We start from the raw sequence: 21,903 nt of genomic DNA, 5'->3' as shown, positions 1-21,903 counted from the left end.
ATTTCTTCTTGAGGTACAAACAAAAATAGCTGAGTATCCTGAAGATTCAGATTTTTATTCTTTTAAAAGTACAGTGTTTGTAACTCCAGAGACTAGTCCGTTACTTCTTCCATGATTGAAGCACTTGTGAAACATCTATTAAAGTGTCTTGTAACTGACTCATTACGATGTACTTGATACCTTCTGAGCACCGGACCAGAACTCTTTCAACAGGATTTTTCACTTTTTACTATGTTTTTATCAGAAAACAGTTGATCAGATTTAAAAAAAAGTGTTTAAATTTTCTATTTCGTTTTCTGAGCAGCAGCATTTTTTGTGAGCAGCTGCATTGTTCTGAGGAACTAGGCTTTTTTTATATTCCAGGCCTCTTCTCTTGTATTTATTCATTCAGGAGATTTGTGTGATATTGCCCTGTAGTATGCGAGGTAATCAGTGACAATCTGTTTTGGATCCTAAACAGTACTTCCCCTCAGATGAATTCGGCTTTGCTTCCTACCACCCAATGCTGCCTGGACTGTTTAGTTTATGGTATAAAGTAGTAGATCCACATCATACATGTGGTAGCAGCTGTCACTCAAAATCAGGTGGAACATACTTGAAAGACCCTAAGCATTACTCAGAAATTTTTTTTTCGGACTTGCTTTTTGAAAGTGTTTAACATCTTGCACAGAAACTTCTAAAATTTTTGTGTATAATGTCCCATGCTCTTTCTTCTCAAACAATGGAAAATCCAGGGTAAAATAATGACAATATTATAAAAAGTATAGATGGCTACTCTCCATAAGTGTGGAGATGTTGAGTTGCAGACAGGCACAACAAAAAGTTGGCTAAAGAAGTAAGCTTTGGACCAAAAGGCCTTCTCCTGAAGTAAACACACACACACACACACACACACACACACACGCACACACACACACACACGCACACACACACACACACGCACACATGGGACCACTGACTGAAAGTTTACTTGGTTAGTAGTCCTTTTGTTGACCCTGACAGCGACTCACCATCTCCACTTCATGGTGAGTAGCAGTCTATCTTTTTCATAATATAGTCTTTATTTTGATACTCCTATGGAGTCAGATGTTTTTTGCACCTTCAGTCACCTGTTGCCTAATACTGCGTTTTGTACTTACCAGGTGATTTCATCTGTGGTTGAAATTTTGGGATGTCTCTCACATTGATCATGTTATAGAGAAGTGTAGTCACATTTAAATTCAGCCACCAATTTCTCTACCATGAAAAATGATGGAGCAGACAGTATACAAACTTCCACAAATTTGGAATTAATTTTCATTCATGATAAACCATTCAATATGCAGATTTTGATAGCACTATACCATTACAGTTTGTCAGGTTGAATGCAACTCTCACAAACTAGCTCATTTGTAAAAGCCACAGAACACAACTATTTTGTAGATAAAATTAATGTTTGACTTACATTACTCGGCAACATGTACCAAAATAACAAAAGCAGAATTCACTGATGTCATGGCAAGAAATATTCTCCTTGCCCTCATGTTTGTCAGTGTTATGTATTCCCGAGGCACTGTATTGCAGCAGTTGGCAGAGTGGGGAACAGCCAGTGTGTCTCCACCTTAACCTTATAAGTGGTCAGGCATTTTCAGATCTTGATGCTGTAAAAACCATACTCAGTAGCAGTTACACTTTGTTTCTGGATAATCCCCCCACCCCCCACCCCAGCTCTTCTATAGTTCTCATTCCATTTCTGATTATATTACTAGTGCTTGAGCAGTGTCAAATAGCTTTGTATCTTTTATCCTTTGTTGCACTTGTAATTTTAAAGAACCATATAATGTGATGTAAATTTGTTAACCTAATTTGTGGACAGTGGTTTCGCAGTGACACATTGTTTCTACATTACAAGTATAGAACATGTAGTGAAATCATTCATTTCTTCTGCATCTGCAACAGTGTTCGAATCATATTTTAATTTTTACCGCCTAACCTTATTGCATAGGCAGTGGTGTATAGTGGTTTTTTGTTTTTAGATATATGCAGAAGGTTTTTCATTGGTAACTCTGTATTACAAAGCAGAGATCTAAAATGAAATAACATTCTGCCAGTGCTGTCTGGAATTTACCTTTGATTGTAAACCAAACTTCTATGTGTCACTTCCAAAGTACATTCCATAAAAGTAGAATTCAGTGTTGCCAACAAAGAGGAATCTTTGGGACAAAGCCTGGAGGGTGTGGTGGATCTTACTAAGTTTTGTAGATGCAAGATCAGCCAACATATTCTTGTGTCTGGATGGAGTGAATTGCATTTTATACACTGGTCAAATCATTGAGAGAGCCAGAGGAGATAACATTCATTATGTAAGGAATCCAATTCTTCTTTGTCTTCTGCACTTCATGGATTAAGCTTAAAGCCAGTCCTTTTTTCCGGAGATTGACTGTGTGCTTCTTGTCATGTCCTCTTAACAGCTCTGCTTTCCATTGGGCTTTAAGTCGATGCTGATTTGGGAAGTTGAGTGTTGTCAGTTCACTAAAATATTCTGTATCTGGTGTTTCTTGTTCCCAGAAATTTAATGGCTACACTTTGTATTTTGGGTAAATTTGTTATTGTACAGATACTCAGCATTCAGTTCTATGAAAAATGCTGGAAGAATGATAATTTTACTCTTGTGTCTTTTCTGGCCATATTTTAACATGTTATAAACAGTGCAAATTCCAACTTGTAGAAGTAGCTAGCTGTAACTTCAGTGCTATCTAGTATATTTTGACAGCCCAAATATCTGAAAGATGATAAATATTCTAAAATCACGTCATCCACAATGATTTTACTTTGGCCTTTCCATTACTTTGATGCCATATATATTTGTGCGTGCGTGCGTACACGTACATAAATTGGTGGAGCAATCATAGTTTGACCATCCTTATACAGTATGTCAGTGTGAATAGTCAAACCTACAGAGCATCTTCAGCTCTAGAGCAATCAGGAGAGATGTGGATCTAGATGATGTTTAGCTGAATTTCAGATGACTTTCATAAGATTAATGTCCACTTTGGACATTGTCACGAATTTTGTGAGATGCAGCTAATGAAGCATGTTTTTTCCAGTTGATCTCTGTGTGGATGAGAACTGGTGAGTTATAGAATCCAGAATCTTCAGTGATACCAATGTAAGCTGAATAGGAGATTGGAGGTTCTCATCCCTCTATCTTTGAGCTGTCAAATAACCATTTTGGATGATGTGGTCGTCCACCAATGTTGTTGATTCCTACAATCACTGCCAGTCTACCACTATGCTGTTATACAGCTCCATTTAGTGTGTCATCGTGTCCTCCAAGCCACATGCACACTCTACAGTGTCATGTGGTTACTGTGACCCAGAGAAAAGAACTATATGCATAAAGGCCAAAAGCACGAAGATTATTGCAATTAGTTTGACTTGATGTCCTGTTGTTTGAAAAAGTCTCTTGCTTGTTCTAACAGAGAGAACTATTGTCTCAGGCCACCATTGCTCCTGAACAACAGTGCCCTGATTTTCTTTGAATACCTCCTGTTGTCTAAAATTTGATTCCGCTGTTCTGATATTACACATTGAGAATACTTATCGATATGTGCTGCCTCACACTTGATACACCAGTTTCTACCTATCATTGGCTCACTATGCTAAAAATTTTGACAAATTACATTGCTTAGACAGTGCACCAGCTTTTCGTGTAATTAACAGCAGCATAATCACAGATGACTGCTGGGTGTTCAGTACTTGAATAGCGCTCCACTTATCAGTGAGCTATATGTTTAAGGTGTAGGTGAATGGGTGTCTCTTCCCATTCCTGTAACAATAGAGTGACTGTACTCAACATTTCCTGAAGGTCACAAATTTTTTTCACATTGTATTGTATCTTGTCTCATCCCCAAACTGTTTTGACCATTGTACTGTGTATTTAGGTTTACTGTAGAGTTTGTGACTTAATATTTTAGCATCATAATCTTTGGCGTAGGCACAGTTGAAGACTGTGGCAATATTCATATACACAATAATATATTTTTTTCCTTCTTTTTAAGATCCATACAGTGCTTTCATTGATTTCTTGCCTGTTGGAACAGAAATTGTTACAAACTGGTATCCCACATTGTACACATTATTGGATTACCCTTTGTAAAATCAGACATAAGGGCATATTATAACCAGATTTGAATATCGTGCGATTCATGCAACCGCCTAAGGAGAAACTATTCATTACTACATTTTGCAGACATAACTGTCTTATTTTTATGTTACATGTTCTGTAATAACATGTGATAAGAAAATACTGTGAGCAAGTGGTCTCTCGATCCGACTGAAGCTAATAGTGCGTTCACTAACAATAATGTGAATATACAGTTATTTCTCACACATTTGTGTGCAGCTTTTTCATCGAAGTGCATGTCCTTTTTATGGGGAAAATGAAATCACATAAATTGTTAGTGCAGCCTGTAAATATGATGAAAGAAGGCAACTTTTGATATGTCTTGTGTAATTCCGTAAAACCATCATCTCAGTTTTATTGTAAATATGCCACTATTATTTTCCTTGGGACTATTTGTGGTTTTGACTTGAGTGATGACCATTGCATATGTGTCTGCTGTTATTTAGTATTTAAAGTGTAGTAGTCTGTTCTTCATTTTTCTTAAAAAAAAAAGAGACAATATTTTCAACAAACTTCCTGGCAGATTAAAACTGTGTGCTGGACTGAGACTTGAACGTGGAACCTTTGCCTTTCGCATGCAAGTGCTCTGTCAACTGAGATATGGAAGCAAGACTCATAATCCATCCTCACAGCTTCAAATCCGCCAGTACGGATCATGAGTCATGCTTGGGTAACTCATTTGGTAGAGAATTTGCTCGCAAACAGCAAAGGTCCCGAGTTCGAGTCTAGGTCCAGTACACAGATTTAATCTTTCAGGAAGTTTCATATCAGTGCGCACTCTGCTGCAGAGTGAAAACTTCATTTTGGAGTATTTTCAACACGCTGTTGTATAAAGTGGAATTTAACTTTATGTGAAGTTTCAAGCTGTTTTCATAAAACACAGTATTAATGTAATGCTTGTTTCCTAGTTGTAAACTAATTAAATTATAAATAGAACTATACCTAAAATTTGTTGTGCTGTGCAAATCATATAGTTGCATATAGTTTTATGTTTATGATTCACAGGGAAGTTCCTCATCACCACCACCACCATCACCACCATCACCACCACCCCAGCAACAGTGGAGGATCTTTGGCACCGTCATCAAATGGCCCCCATCACAACAAGTCAAGTTCAAATCAAGCTCTGTCATCTCAGTCACATCATCCGAAGCAGGTGTCTTCACGGAATGATGTTCCCATACGACAGTCTACATCTTCAGCACGTGATGCAGCACGTCGTGAACAAGCCCACAGCAGGGAAAGTTCAAAGCGGGATGTGTCTGTAAGAGGTACAAGTGAACACAAGTTCATACAACCGTCTCGGCATGAAACCTCAGAGACAAGAATGCATAATACCTCACTACCCCAGGAGCTGCCAGTATCGTCAACTGGTCATATTAAAAAAGAACCACGTTGTATTGAGCTGACAGCAGAGTCGGTTGTTCAAGGAAATGAAGCGGATGATATTAGATCATCAGTTTCTGATAGTAAGCATTCTAGTAACACATCATTATTCGCAAACTCGTCAAAAGATGGGATGATGGCTATGTCGACAGAAAGTAAAAATATTCAGGCAGAACATTCAAAATATACCCAGAATACAGATGCTATGAGACACAGGGGTTCAAATGAAAACAAAAACATTCTCAATTTGGTTCACAGTAGTGGTGATGTACGTGTTAAGGAACTAATGAGAGCTGCTGGTTCAGCTGATAGTGATTTGTCTTCAAATATGTGGCAAGGTCCGTCACAGAAGAGTCACAGTGATGCAGCTTCAGATCAGCACAAACATCAACACAGTCACAAACATTCTGGATCTGATAGCAAACATCGTAGATCTAATTTCACTGATTCACACAGCACTATTGCTGACATGTCAGAGCGAAGAGCAGATGGCAGGAACAGTTCTGAAGTGTCAAAATCCAATATTCTTGCTTCTCAGCCAGGAAAAAGCGATGTGAGAACAGAGCTTAAAGGTGATCGTAAGTTGGAAATGCCTTGTGATGTGAGGTATGATAGACTGGAAAGGTGTGAACCTAAACAGGAACAGATACAGAATAGAGATGACCACAATGAAGACACTGTAACAATAGCACCATTTAAAAATATATCTTCAAAATCACAGCAAAGTTCTGCTTCAGTTAGTTATAGCTCAGAGAAGTCTAGTCACAAAACTCACCACAGATCCTCAAGTCATACATCTCGAGAAAAATCATTGTCTGGGCAACTTCAGGTACATTCTCATGGACAGGGTACATCCCCAGGCAAGAGTCAGAAATCTCTCTTAAAAGTGAAATCGAGTGGACATTCGTCCAGCAATAAAGCAGATACATTGCAGGTACCGAGCATTAGTGTTAGTCATTCCTCTAGCCGAGTGGATGTGTCATCCGCGTCTTCTCAGGTTTCAAGTGGAAAAAATGATCAGTTCGCAGTTAATGGTCTTCCTGTTGCAGTTTCTGGAGAAAGTAAAAAGAAGAGGTCTGAGAAAGATGTGTCACCATCAAAACTGTTACAGGTTGAACATGAAACTGAAACAGTTAAGCATAGTCCATCAAATTTGTCCACTCCCAGCAAGCAGTTAGGAGGAACCTCTCAGAAGACACACAGTTCAGAGAAAACCACACCAACAAGAGAATCTCCGCACACGCCTCGTGTGGCGAAATCCAAGCAGCGTACACCATCATCTGCAAGAAAAGTTCCTTCACAGCCACCTGATACTACTCAGATACATTTTGGGTCTCCACCTCTAGTTGCCCCAAGCACTCCTGGAAAGAGTATCTCATCGGGAACCTCAAATCAAAGCCATAACCGTAACAGAACAAGTAGTTCAAGCAGTGAGCCTGAATTAGTGCCAGTGGTTAAGAAGCTAGACGAGATAGCAGGTTATGAAAACATAATCAGAGAAGCAAAGATGGGAATTAAACTACCGGGTAAAGCATCAGAGGCAACTCAGTCAGTTCGTGAAAAGAAGAAAGATGAAAGTGGAATGAAAGCTACATCTAAGAGTATGCCTGCATCAAAGGATGCAAAACCTACAAATATTGTTCGACAGTTTCCTAGTCACATGGTGGCAGAGTCACAAAAACCATCTATTACTAGTGATTTGGGAGCAATAGCATTTCCATCACCAGCCGCAGAAAGTGGTAGTGGTTTCTCTGGTTCACTTATCCATGAAATTAATCTTAACAATAACAACATGTTAGATGTTGTAACATTGCTCGATGTTCCGTATGAGAAGACTGTGACACTGACTTCAGAAGGGAACCATGTCGACACTCCTGTGACATCTGAAGCAACTGATGCCGATGACTCATTGTTAAAAAAGGTGTCGGAACATCATAGAAGTGACAAAAAGAAGAAAAAAGAAAAGCACAAACATAAAGATAAAAGAGATGAGAAAAAACATAAAAGTAAACACAAAAGTAAAGATAAAGAACGCTACAAAGTGGAGCAGCCTGAATCTATCCCAGCAGCTGCTGTTCCGATTAAAATAACGATACCAAAAGGAAAGATACAGAGTAGTTCATTGGAACCAGCATCTACCAGTTCCGGATCTGGATCAGAACTGAAACTGAAGTTAGGGCAAAAACTGAAAATTGCCAGAGACCAGTTGAAAAAGCTAGATGTACCTAGTGATCCTCCACAAACTCTGCCAAATACCCCGTTAAAAGTGAAGATTCCTCAAGCTGCTCCTAGTGGTCCTCTGAAGATTAAAATCAGTTGTAACAGTGATAGTGGCAGTGCGACGAGTTCTTCGACTCCTGTAAAAGACAATCGAAAACGTGAGTGGACCGCTTCCAAGTCAGAGATGATAAATCAGCCGCCTCACAAAACTGCACGTGTGACGACACCAGAGTCGTCAAAAAAATCTACGGGTAGCAAGCACAATGGGGCCGAATTGCGATCCAGCAGAGGGCCTCATAGTACTAAGGTATGTGATAGGGGTCAAGTTAATCTGTCCAATTTTGGAGACAGCGTTTCATATCTGTACCATCCTTACTATGACCAACCATATCATCATCCCCAGGGGATTATTCCTCAGCCTGACTACATGTATGGGTACTATAGCATGCCGTATGACATGCAGCAGTCCATGCACATGCCAATGCTATCAGTTCCGCCACCACCATTGCCACCTCACCTACACTCCATACCACCACCGCCATTACCTCCATTGGAACTTCGTCCACCCTCACAGCCACCATTGCCCAAAGATCCCCCTCCACCTGTTCCTCCACCCCCTCCTCTTCCATCTTCACCACCTTCATCATAATGTGCTATAAATATTGTATGATACTAATGTAAAGAGGCATGCTTGTGTTAAAAAGTTCCTAATCTCTTTATGTGAAGTAAGAGTGTGATAGTAGATGCATTACTATTTGCATGAAATTTCTTATTGAAAATTCTGAAGTACAAGAATTAAATTACTTTCGCCCATGTGAAAAACTGTGTGCAGTTGGATGAAGACTGCATGTATCGTTTTTTAGTGAAAGGAGTGGTATCATTTGGAGTTGAATATATTTTTATAGCATTGACCGTATTGTTTTATTTAAAGTCTAGAAATCTGTTACATTTGTGGAGGTGTCACCTTAGTCCTTCAGATGTTATCCTCAGGTTATAAATCAGTTTTGATGGCAGATATTCTTGCATTCTTTTTTTCCCATGTGTCAAATGGTAAACTTCTTTCCATCCCTCAGCATTCTCTATCTCATACACACAGAGATAAATATATACTTATGTTCTTAGTCTTCTTTTGATTTGTGCAATATAATTATTCTATGAAGTTATCAGATACTCAAGAGTCTTTATTTCCAGTGAATCATGCTATTCATTCTTGTTTTGTATATTGAATGTTTGGAAAGTATTTCTTTATTGAGATGGGATATATTGTTACTTCTTTTTAAATGATTTATTATTTGTATGCATGTTTCCGTGAATAAATTGTCTTTAATTTAATTGTTTTCATTCAATTTTTGCAACAAACTCATCAGTTTTTATCACATTAAATGCTGCATATATGGGAGAAGTCTGCCCATCAACACTTTTTTCGATATGAAATTGTTTACAATTATAATTAGGGGAGTGGTGATATGTAAGAGTATTTTTCAAACATCACTGATTCTTTTACATTAATTTGAAGCTTGGAGAAGTCTTTCATTGATTGGTTCATTTTAAGCTATAGTGACCATCAAATTAACCCCCTCCTTTATTCCCAGCTTCCTGTGATTATAAATTGGTGATTGAATGCCTTACATCACTAGCCAGTTTCGCTGAAGTTTCAGTAAAGTTCTTAACATTGGAACAGAAATGGATGCTACACCCTTCCTTTGCTTACAAATGACTATGTAATGATAGAAAGTATTGAAATGCATGATTTAATGAACACTCTGTTGTAGCAGTGTGTGTGTGTGTGTGTGTGTGTGTGTGTGTGTGTGTGTTTTTATTGAGAAAGTTGTGTGTGTGAAGAAAGTTGTTAGTAAGTTAATTTGAGTCCAGTGATTATTAGTAAATTCCTCTCGGTAAACTGTCAATTGAATTAGGAATGAAGTTATGTCAGATTTTCTTTATTATGGTGTTAAATTTGAAAGTACATTAAATATTTAAAAGAAACTTAATTCTGTTATGCTTCTCATGTTGTTGGAGAAATTCTTTGAGTCTTTCAGGAGCTTCTGAGACAACAGAAAAGAGCTGCATTAGAGCAGTTTTAAGCAAAGCTTTACAGTACCTTTATCTTTGGAGCTTGAATTAAATGAATGATCAATTATAAAAGAAGAATTTTTATGGAACTCTTACGCAGCTAAATGTCCCTCGCACTCTTTGACTGAAAAAATCTGAATGAATTTTGTGATGAAGCATCAAAATTTTTGACAGGTCATGACTAGGATATACTAACAGTTACAAAAATATGTTTTTAAGCATTGTTTTTCCCAATGTTTATATTTCAGCATTACCGGTTGTGTTGTGCCAAGCACTTAATTGTCTTTAAAAATGCTAGTATGAAGGAATCTGACAAGCACTCTGAAATAAAAAAAAAAAAAAAGAACTATTTAAAACTTCCTTGTTACCTGCTTGATGCATACAAATTTTGTACTTTACCCTCATATGATTAGGCATTTGTAAATTTGAAAGGAAAATTTATTTAAGGAAGTATAGCTTCTGGCCAAATTGGATGCTCGTTTTGCTGTAACTTTCATAATGGCGTCTCCAGACTAGAAAAAGTCACTCTGTTAATGAAGCTTTGTATATTTTCACATTTCCTTACCTTGAAAAGTGTGTTACACTAAAGATAACATCTTAATATTTTCTGTCTGTATATGTTTTGAGCTCTGGAGTGTTCTTATTTATTATGAATTAAAATATCTCTCATCTGTGAGCAAACTACATATATTTGTTGTGGGAGGTGCACAGTTATCGCCAGTATCTTGCTACCCCCATACCTCTCTCCATTTGTTGCGTGTCTTTGCATGAAATAGGGGTGATTCTTATTAACACTTAAAGACCTCCGAAGTGATGTATATGACACTGCAACAAGTAATTTAATGTAAGACACATGGGGCTGCAAATGTTGGGAAATACTCAAAACGTGGATGACAAATGTTGAATATGTGGTGTCCCCAGATGATGTACTTCACTGCATGTGCAACGATTGGGCTTGTTGATCCTACCATCAATGTTAGGGGCAGTGCTGCACATTGCTCTACTAGGCTACTCTGTTTTTGAATACTTTTTGTAAATGTGATCAGTTGTAAATGTAGAAGCTACTAAATTATTTTCCTCACTGTAATCAAGCAAAAGCTGTTCTAATTTTGTGTTTCTTTCCTTTTTTACCATCTTTCTTTGTTTACAGACTTTATTTAGTAAAGAACGTGTATATCATATACTGGTATCGATGCAGTTTTAAAATTATACTTATTTACTTGTGGCACCATATGGTATGTTTTTGTTGTACTGTACTTTGCAGCTAACCAACGGAGACCACAAGACTAGTAAATAAAATAATAAATGTCACCTCAGTGTAAATGCACAACTGTCTAATGAAAGAAAAGAAAGAAGAATAAGAAACACCCACTGCCTATCAGACCCAAGACTCGAACCCTGATCCACACTGACATGAATACTTGTCTTGGGTTGGGATGATCAGGTCCAGCAGACTGACTGACTCCACTGCTGTACCTGGTGACATGAAATGTTCAACATTTGTCATCTACTTTTGGGGTATTTCCCAACATTTGTGGCCCTATATGTCATATATTATATTACTTTTCTCAGTGTCATCTACATCACTTCAGGTTTTTTTTAAACATTAATAAGTCACACTATATAATGCAGTGTAAGTGCAAAGTTAACTAAAAACTTTTATCAGTCTTTCTCATATAACTGTGCAATGTCTACTTTCATATGTCCAGCCTTATCTTTGATATTCTTTCGTCTTGTACTTTAAAGGTTATTTGATAAAACTATTCTATTGTTTAACAGTGAAAGTTTATTTTCAGGTATGTGAAACTTGTCTAGACATTACTAAACGTTTCTGAGTTATAGTCAGGTGTAGTCATGTTACCTTTATGCAGCATGTCTTCTAGACTGTGTGTGTGTGTGTGTGTGTGTGTGTGTGTGTGTGTGTGTGTGTGTGTGTGTGTGTGTGTGAGAGAGAGAGAGAGAGAGAGAGAGAGAGAGAGAGAGATCCATTTGTGGTGATACTTGGTGAACAGTAAATTACATTTTCTTATCTCTAAGAGCAACTAGTGTCAGTCTTCTTATCCGATAACAAAAAGCTTTTTTGGGCATGGGGAGAAAAAAAATTACAAGGGAATTTTTTTTTAAAAACAAAAACTGATCCTTATTCTAAAAGATCTCAACAAGTATGCTCTAAGATGTAGGCATTTCAGCATTGACACTACCAGAATTGAACATGGTTTTGTTCACTAGTGCTTCCAGAAGTTCGTACTAGTCTAGAGGAAGAGTTCTTTGACAGCTGTTTTGCAACATGCCATATAATAGTGTTGGTATATTAATCACAGTTTCTTCTGATAAAATACTGTGAGAGTATGGGCTGTCAAGTCTCTCATGGGCTGAATTTGTCTTCTTTAACAGGTGCCATTTCCAGAACATAAAATAATATGTTAAAGTTTACACTGTGAATCGGATCAATAAGAGCTGCTAATACTTACAGAAAAATTTGGCGCACACACACTCACATAGTGGACTGGGTACTGGAGAAAGTTTCAAGTCCCAAAAACAATTTATTTGAAATGAATAAGATAACTCTGAAATTTAGTAGTGAACAGTTTCATAGATCAAACATACTTCATAAAATTATTGATGACATATTAATTGTGCTCCATTTACAATTAGTAAGTTTTATGGTCAATTTGAATTTGTCTGAGAGAGGGGCCATTTAGCAGTCCTACACATAGGCCTAGCACAGGTACATGCACATAATGTGTACTTTCTGTCTATTAATGATGTTGCCAAGTTGGTCAGTAGCTTATTTGACTGAATTATGAATGGACATATTTGTTTGAATGTGTCATTGAGACAGAGTGGACTATGTGCTCTAGTTCGTAGGCAGATTAAGTTGGACTGCTCAATGTATATACAACACGTATCATGTTGCAACAATATTCAAAGTGATATTTTAAAACTAGAAAAATAAATTTCTCACTGTCACAGTGACTTACTTAATTGTAGATGTTGGTTTTAACGTGATCTTTATTATTATTCCAGGCACGCAATAATGAACCATCCCAGTCAGTTTTGAAATAGACGTTGAGTACAAAACACTTTTAATGGGCATCTGGAACAGAGTTATACACTAAATGCATCATAGACTAAGAGTTTTTGATCTTTTTTGTTGCACATCATTCTGAACATAGTTAGCACACATAAACCACTGATTCCTTCAAGAATCAAACTCCTGTGTGTAAAACAGCTTTAAACTGCTAATTACCACACAGATCAGTTTACATGTTACATGTTTGATATTAAACACGTAAGTGAGAAAAAGTTTAGTAAAGGTTTGAAATTTTGTTTAAAGTTTGCTGTCATTATCAAACCTGGATGAGTATGATCTGGCTAATTTGCACTCTTTTTTAAACAAAAACTAGTTTTTCATGCATCTCAATGTTTATGATGTCCTATCTCCTGAACCGTCTGCCATAGAATGATAGGATTTTGCAGGTACATTCACTGTTACATGAGAAGACTGCAGGATGTTTTGTGAATACAGTTTAGAAGTAAAGAAGAGAGAAATTAAAATGTCATGTCTGCTGCAGCAATTTTACTGCATGAACAATGAAATTGTAGTAAGGGATAAATTTTTTCCCTTTCATCATGTTTTGAGTTACGTTGGGCAAGTAGTAGTTTTGTGAAAGTTTGAAAGTATGTGTAAAGTTTGTTGCAAGTCAATAAGTGCTCTCAGATCCTGAATGAATACAATCTGGAAATTTACGTGTGGTGAGTTATCCTGTCTCAAGACATATACACAGTTTAGAACTCTAATACTTGTCTTATTGTGTTGAACCTTTCACATAAGATTATGTTTCTTAATGAGTAGATTGTCAGCATCTGTAATTTTTATATTCAGTCACTATTTATATGAAATACTGAAAATCAAATTCTTGGCATCCCTGGAAGCTGTTAGGTAGGCAAGATGCAACTCTCTGCAGGTTTCGTGCCACAGGATAGTCGCTTAGTGATATAGATATCAGTAACATACATATGCACACAACAAATGCCAACAGAATTAAAAAAAAAAGGTATATTAGAAATGGTCCTAGTGACATCAGAACCTCAAGTTTTAAGGTTTACTGCTTGATGAATTGTGTTTACTTGTAACCTGGCAGTATGCAACAATGAATGGTTGCTTAATAGGTTCAATGATTCCTTTCATATGGACTGTTAAACAACTTGACATTCAATATGAAGGGGATTTTTTGATGATATAGCTGTGTGTGCCCTGGGCACTGTTGTATATGACTGACTAGAACTAGTGTTTGTTGCTTTTACACTCTGTCTGAGGGGTCTCTCCTTTGTCTTGCATTCCTGTTTGGCTAATGTTTGATCTAGGTGTCAAAAAACACAGCTGTCTACCTTTGCATTGTATGATTATTAATATCTTCACAACCATTTGAAGTGTCTACTTGACAGCATCCATTTTGCTACCAATACCAGAGGCTCTTTTGTCAAGTACACTATGGCAGGACTAACATTAAGTCTGAATTTACTGTACAATTTAATTCATATTTGTGAGAAGTTTTAATGTTTGATTTTAAACACAATTTTGGGATTATGCTGCTTGATGGGATCTCATATTTGTCAGTTGTTGTTGAGAGAAAGAGAGAGATAGAGTGCGCGGGGGGACTGAATAAGAGTAATATTTGCATATGATAGACAGCCATTGCAACTATTCTCTTTGTGAGGAGTCACTTCTGTGTTGGATGTTTGTTTCCAGACATTTCTTAGCTTCAATGCAGAATTTTCAATTGTTATACTAAAAATAAGATTTTTGTAATTGTGTATTGTGATCCTGTGTAACCTAAATAAAAATCTAAAATACGGGCTCTATAACTTGGGCAGTTTCAGAACAGTAGTTCATCTTATTGGGAATGTGAATTAAAGAATGAAAGTCAAATTAAAATGTCTGTAATTAAACTTATAGTTAAAAATAAGAACTGCAGATCTGTTACTACAACTTTAGTATGCAATTTATTTTGCAATCAATACATACAATCAGATATCTTCTGATAAGAGCTAGCAAGAACTAGTGTTCTCATAGGCTATCCACAGATTAAGCAGGTAAACCACCCAGCAACTCAGGCAAAGCGAGTCGTGGAGGGCAGAATGATAGTGAAATCCTTTTATACAGTGACTAAATAAGTGCTCCATTTTTATAAAGTTTTTATTGACAAGTGTATAGATACAAAATACTGATTTAATGATTTTTTAATTCTTATTATGATGTTAATTTAGTTGACAGAAAATGCATTATTCAAAGTTATTTACATATCATTTTTGTAATTTTAAAACACCGTCTTTCACTCTCATTGTATCCTTCACAGTGTGATGCGAATCTATTTAGGAAATTTTAAAGTGCCTTTGTATAATGTGATATTGTATGTTGGAGGAAAATGCAGAAAAGAAAGAGAAAGAAATAAATGAATGAGTAACTTTATTTTTATTTTTAATAGCAAAGGAATTTGCAGACATGTATCAAAAATCTATGGAACCCAAAAATAAAAAGAATAGTGTAGAGATATCTTAGAACTGAGAGCGGGAAGAAGGCCTTTCATTGCACAGTTGGGACATTTGGCAACAAGAAGGAGATGGAGATGGTAGAAGAAGATGATGGTGAAGATGAAGGAGGAGGAGCAGGAGGAGGTGGGGGGGGGGGGGGGGGGATGGCAAATTGAAATGGAGAAGTTGTCTTTTCATTACCGTAGTGATGTGATACATCTGGAAACTTTATTGTATCAAATGTTTCGCGATGCTGTTTGCCCTTTAGAGAGAAATTTCTGTAAGATAACAAACATGTTAAAGAAAGCAATGTGTTAAAATGTAAGCATATTGGTAGACGATATGAATAAATTAGAGTTTTAGGCTATCTTGAAGGTGTAGCCTTGTATGGAAGCATATTGGAAATGATAACAGTCCAGACAGAGGATATTAGATTCGTATGAAATGTGGTGTTACAAAAGGATGACGAAGAAAATGAACAGGTACTGAATCAGATTGGTGGGAAAAGAAATTTATGGTACAACTTGATTAAAAGAAGGGACTGTCAGATAGGACACATCCTGAGGCATCAAAGAATAGGAATGATGCAGGGAAGTATGTAGGGTAAAAACTGTAGAAGGAAGACCAAGGTCCTCAACCATCAAGTAGTAGTTTATTTGGAAATGATAGATGGAAGTGTAAGGCATGGGGAGGAGGTAAAAATTGGAGGGGGAAGACCAATGTTTGAATGCAGTAGGCAGGTTAAAATGGTGAAGGTTCCAGTAGTGTTGCACAAATGAAGAGATTTCTACTGGATAGACTAGCATTCTGCTGGATAGACTAGCATGAAGAAGAGCTGCATCACAACAGTCTTTGGATTGAAGACAACCGCAATGACAGCCAAATTGATGACAAGAAAATCTATAAACTACTAAACAATACATTTTGTTATATAGAGGATAAAAATTAATTCACATCTGCTATTTCAGCAGTGTAAAAGTGTATCATGAAATAACCAGGTTATCATCATTTGCCTATTATTTTAAGTGCACGGTAGTCCTAAAATTGTGAGGAGTAGATGGTATAACAAACGTGGAGACTTCAATAGACGTATAGTATTTGGGAGCATCTGGCCATCCTGATAGCAGCTTTCTTTAGTCACATCAGTTGAATACTAGCATGTTTTTCTTAACAAAATGGCTGGTTTCATCCTCCACAAATGTACAAATTGGGATAGTACTGCATCACAAACTTATTTTAATCGTACATTCTTTCTTTGTGGTCACATAAAGATGATGATAACTGTTGATGTCTGCTTCACTGCGCAGTCATATCAAACTTTGGTTCATTTTATCAGAACATGGGGAATGAATTGTATTCCATCTAAAGTAGAATGTGAGCAACCACTGTGAATACTATCATATCTTGTTAGTGTTTGTGGTGTACCTTCATGTGATCAGTTTTTCCACATTACTTTGGTTTGTTAGACATAGCACTTATGTTGAAGATGCACTGCTGAATTGGTCAGCATGTGCTTCCATCATGACATTACACCTTCCTGTTAGAAGTCTTGAGTGTGAGATGATCACAGACAAATACCTGGAATATAACAAATCTATTAGGAAATGCCAGTTACGTATTTGTTTATGTTGCCCAATAGTACCACATCACCCTGCCTCAGCCCCCTCCCCCTCCCAACTGTTGTTATTTATTCATCATCTTGTATTTAAAGGGCAACCAGATTCCTTAAAACACCAGTTCTTAATTAATTATTCATTCTACTACTGTAATTGTACTGTAGTAGTTGAATCTAATAACTAATTTTCAATGTTCACGTATATGGAGTGTTTTTTTTTTTCTCTATAAATTCCAAATATTTACACTGTACAGTTTTCTTCTGGATCAAAGTTAAATGCAGCCAAAAGTAATATGTAAACATTCAATGCAGTTTCATTACCCAAGAATAAGTGTGAAAACTTCTTTGCAACAGCTTTTCTCCTGATGGTGTAGAATCAATCTAAACATTTATTTAACTATGTTCAAGACTGAGAGCTGGTTATTTAGTAGTAAAATATATTTGAAAATGCTTGCACATATTCACTTGCTGTGTGCATTTCAGTTGAAAGATATTTATAGACCCATCCCAGTTAAGAATAGGGAATGCATTATTCTCAACAATTTAAGATACCTGAAAAGAAAATATCATTGTCAATGTGGTTAAAGTACTGTTTGTACAGTAATTTCCAACAGATATGTAAGTCTGGTTTAATATTAACTGATTTTCATTGAGGATGATTTGTAATTTCTTAATGTGTGCATAAGGTCTATGGATTGTATAAAGAAAGCAACTGCAGCTATGATTGAAAATCTGCTCTCAACAAGTTGGGATACAATTTGCTATTAAACTGTTGATTGTATTATATAACTTTTGTTACCTTGCTGTTCTGTGTTTCGCATTTTACCATCTGCAATATATAACAGTAGCCTTCATTGAACATAACAGATTTTCATATCTGCATATGTTTCATTAGGTAGAGTGCATTTTGTGAATAGTAAATGAGGCAGTTTCAAAGATGTGTGTACTGTCAATGCATCTGTGGACCTGACAACAGTTATAAACAAATTGTAATGTTCTTATTGTGTGGTGTTTTATTCTGCTACAAGGTAAGGCAGTGTTATTTGCAAGCATCATAATGGAATTTAAATTGCGTTGGAGATTGATGCAACTAAGGGTGGTCAGCTTTTCGGTACTGTTATGGATTGTGGTTAAGATTACATATTCATTCATTGAATAACATATGACACAACTATCATATTGGAGCTGATAAGGTAGTAATGATAAATTATTGTTCATGCGTGGAATTATTTTTATCACTAAACTGTGAAAGCTGCTGCAATATGTATGTGTAAAATACAGTCGCTTTGCTTGTTAAAGTATGCAGTTGGAAGACTTTGTATTGATGTATTCTTAACTGGTTCTTTATATTCTGAAAACAGCAAATTATGTATTTACCTGTTAACGTATCTTGGAACTCACATGTAAAAAACGTTTAATTTCAGCAAAGACAACAATATTTAAAGAAAAAATTATTTTAATCTTGATGCTTTATGTGGACCCATTCAATTAGCCAAGCCGACCAGCACCTGATTTGCGGAACCAATTGTACACTCATTACTATTGAGCATTTTTGTCAATTTTATAAACAGTTGCACATTTGATTTCATAGTTAAGTGTTGCACAGTTTCTTCTTGCAGCTGATTATTGAAATTTGAAGATTGTAAAAAATTGTTTTGCATTTTAACCAACAATTTATTCGTCTCTGTTAGCCTCATATCATGCTTCGTTGTATTGTTCACAGTTTGTGTACTGATTTTCATTATCATTATTTTCATCATTATTCATAATGATATGTAAATAATTTTTATGTTAGTATAAAACATAAACACCAAATCTGGAAACTAAAAAAGCAGTACCAGTGAAATGTAGCAGTGGTAATGGATTGTAAGGCAGTGGAAGGAAAGTGAGAGAGTAGAAGAGAGCGGGAGAAGTCATTTAAATTTTGGTGAAGAGGAAAAGTAAGCGTAGAGTGAGGGAAGCCAGAATTGAAAAAGAAATAAATCTGAATTCCTTAATGCATTGTGTAATTGAAAAGTAAGGGTCTTTTGTTTACATTTAAGTATCGATGTATCGGAAACACAGTTGCTCAAATGCATAACTATCTATTAACTGCTTACAAAGCTGTAGATGTCTTTGTTTTTGTTTGGTAGTCATTTGGGTATAGATGACAGCAAACACCAATTACTTACAAAAAGCGTTGCTTCCACTAGTTTCAAAGTGCATGCTGTAATTTAATATTTATGTGCAAAATATTCTACAGCTGCTCAGATTCATTGGGAATTGTGCCTAGTTTATGAGCCTACAGTAATGAATGAAGTAGAAGGCCAGACAGTGACATTGAGACTTCAAAAGTGATTGTAAAAATGTGCATGATGAAGAGTGGAGTGGCAGATCTAGTATCCTGACTGATTAAATTGTGCAGCATGTGGTGCAAAATCTATGATCAGGTTGACTGTTGGAGACTGCTGCTCAGGTTGATGAATTCCCTGTGTTGGATGCACTACATTTTACGTGTTTGTCATGAAAAAGTGTGGATATCACAAATTATATGAAAGATGGATGCCAAAAATGTTTATTAGCCAACACAAAGAATGATAAATGTCACATACATCTGTGTTTTTGAACAGATATCATCAAGAAAAATGATTGGTTTTCACACATTGTTATGGGCAACAAGACATGCATATCCTACAGCAAAACATGATCAAAACAACGGTCAATGCAGTGGGGCGAGGGGGGGGGGGGGGTGGGGGGGGGGGGAGAGAAGGAAGGACTCAATCTCCTTATTCAAGCCAAAAATGATGACTTTCATTTTCAGGGATGAAAATGGTCTTCCTTTGGTTCGTCAACAATTACGGCTGACATTTACTATGAAATGTTCATCAAATGAGATGTGCCATTCAGAATTGATGAAACAGCTGTAAGGGATAGCTCTCCTCCACGACACTGTGTGATCACACTGTACTACCCATACCAAGGATAAGATTCAGCATTAAAACTGTTAACTACTCATCCTACAGTTCCCAACTTGTGCCCAGTAACTGTTACCATGTCTTGCCCTCAACTCTGGCTTGGTTGACAATGATGTGAAGAAAGCACCAAGCAGAAAACTTATATGCAGAGGGATTGAAGAACGTATTGCAACTTTACAGCTTATGGTTACAGCAACAGTAGTCTCAGAAGTCTGGCTGGGATGTAATTATGAGAAGCAAAGGTCGGGTATTGAGGTTGCAACAGTAATAAGTCACAAATGCAAAATGGAAATTTCTGAGAGTAGAACAGGGATAGTATTGATATAATTGAAATTTTTTGTTTGTTGTATTGGTAATTGTGCCACATGCTGAAAAATGTAATGTTTTGGACAGTTTTATCACCATTGGCAGTTGATCCAAAGTTGTTAGGGTGTATAAGGAGTCTTCAGTCTTCACTTTAAACAGTTATGGAATGATCATCTTAATTGAAAGGTGACATCACTTTTTGCAAAGATGATATGTAAGAAGTATGTCCCAAAACTGCAACCACATTGTAAACATTGTGAAAGTGCATGAGTGAGTGTTGGACTCTCTGCAGTTAGAAGCGTATGAATACTTCACACCATAGGCATACCGGAAAAAAGAGTAAACATATTACATGAAGAATTAATTATGAAAATGATTTGAGCAAGATGAGCACCACATTTGTTGAATGCAGGCCAAAAACAGATGTGCAAACAAACTTTAGGCTGTTTTAAACCTAACCAACCAATTTTATATACCAGTTTGTTTCTGTGAGTGAAATGTGGGTCGGCCAATTGAAGTAGCAGTCAGACCAAGAGTGGAAGTATATGGTTCTGAAAAAATAATGGGGAGGGGGGGGGGGGTTGGGGAAAGCAAGTATAATCTGTAAAATGGTTTATGTACAGTGTTTCCTGGAATGCTTACCTTCCATAGTGTTTGCCAATTGCTGTTTGTGCCCTTTACAAATCTTTTGGACCAGCCAGATTTTAGAACAGAATGTTAGGCACTTGAATTGTAAAAGAGAGAGAGAAATATATTCAGAACAATGCACCTGTCTTCAAAGAAGTGAAGTATTAAAGTACAAACTGGATGGACATCTGTGTGTTTCATCAGTTTTGCACTTGCATATTCCTACAGCTACTGAAATTTGTGGCTGGGATGTTTAGAGTCCAGTGAAGAGGTTACGGCAGCCTAGTTCTTCAACAACTGCTCTTCAAGAATGAAGCATGATAAGCCAGGTGTGTTTAAAAAGGCGATTGGGTCAGAAATTAATGGTGTTTTTTAACTAAAAAATTATAACTTTTTACTGTTAGATTGGTAACATTCAACATTGCTCTTGTAAGTGGAATGATTGATAAATACACTACAAATTTGACTGATGAAGAAGTGTGTTAGTATTCTTTCACTGAAACTTTATTTTATATTTACAATAAAGTTTTCTGAAGTGAAAAGTGTGAATGTGCTGTTTGCAAATTGAATGATGAAATATTATGTTGGAGAACCAAATGGGCCCTACGAGCTGCAAGATTAGGAGGTACAAGTGTGTGCAATTTGCTAGGGGTGAAATCATATTAACATTTTCCAATTCACAACTGTCAAGAAGACTGGATTATCACAAACTGTTCACTGAGACTACACGACATGGTATTGCAGAAAATACATCACAAAGCCTTAAGATGCTTTTAACATTCACGTAAGTTGAATATCTCCTGTCAACGCCAGAGCTTCTTATAAGCTCCAGTGCATACAAATACTTTAGTCCATCTGAATTTAATTTACATTAATCTTCTACATTCCTCTGTGTCTTGGTTTGCAAATATTTGCTTCTTGACTTTTTATTTATAAAATAATCTCTGTGCATACTCCTACTCACATCCCCCCTCCCCACACACACACACAACTCTCTCCCCCCCCCCCCCCTCTCTCTCTCT

The 21,903-nt window shown here is 36.6% G+C and overlaps 1 protein-coding gene across 3 annotated transcripts in view; it reads left to right on the top strand.

Moving 5' to 3' along the window:
- The window catches only part of LOC126471155 (cyclin-T), a 124,831-nt gene that overhangs the window by 87,453 nt on the left and 15,475 nt on the right, over positions 1-21,903 (top strand). For 2 of the 3 annotated variants that reach the window (XM_050099254.1, XM_050099257.1), the window contains exon 9: positions 5,171-9,103. In XM_050099254.1, coding sequence (XP_049955211.1) covers positions 5,171-8,420 — 3,250 coding nt within the window. In that variant the 3' untranslated portion in view covers positions 8,421-9,103. Of the gene's footprint in view, positions 1-5,170; positions 9,104-21,903 lie in introns of those variants that run through there. The other variant, XM_050099256.1, reaches the window with a different exon arrangement.

Source organism: Schistocerca serialis, chromosome 3 (genome assembly GCF_023864345.2).
Source record: "Schistocerca serialis cubense isolate TAMUIC-IGC-003099 chromosome 3, iqSchSeri2.2, whole genome shotgun sequence".
Lineage (NCBI taxonomy): Eukaryota > Metazoa > Arthropoda > Insecta > Orthoptera > Acrididae > Schistocerca > Schistocerca serialis.
The sequence above is the reverse complement of the archived record's forward strand: the minus strand, read 5'-3'. Positions and strand labels throughout refer to the sequence as shown.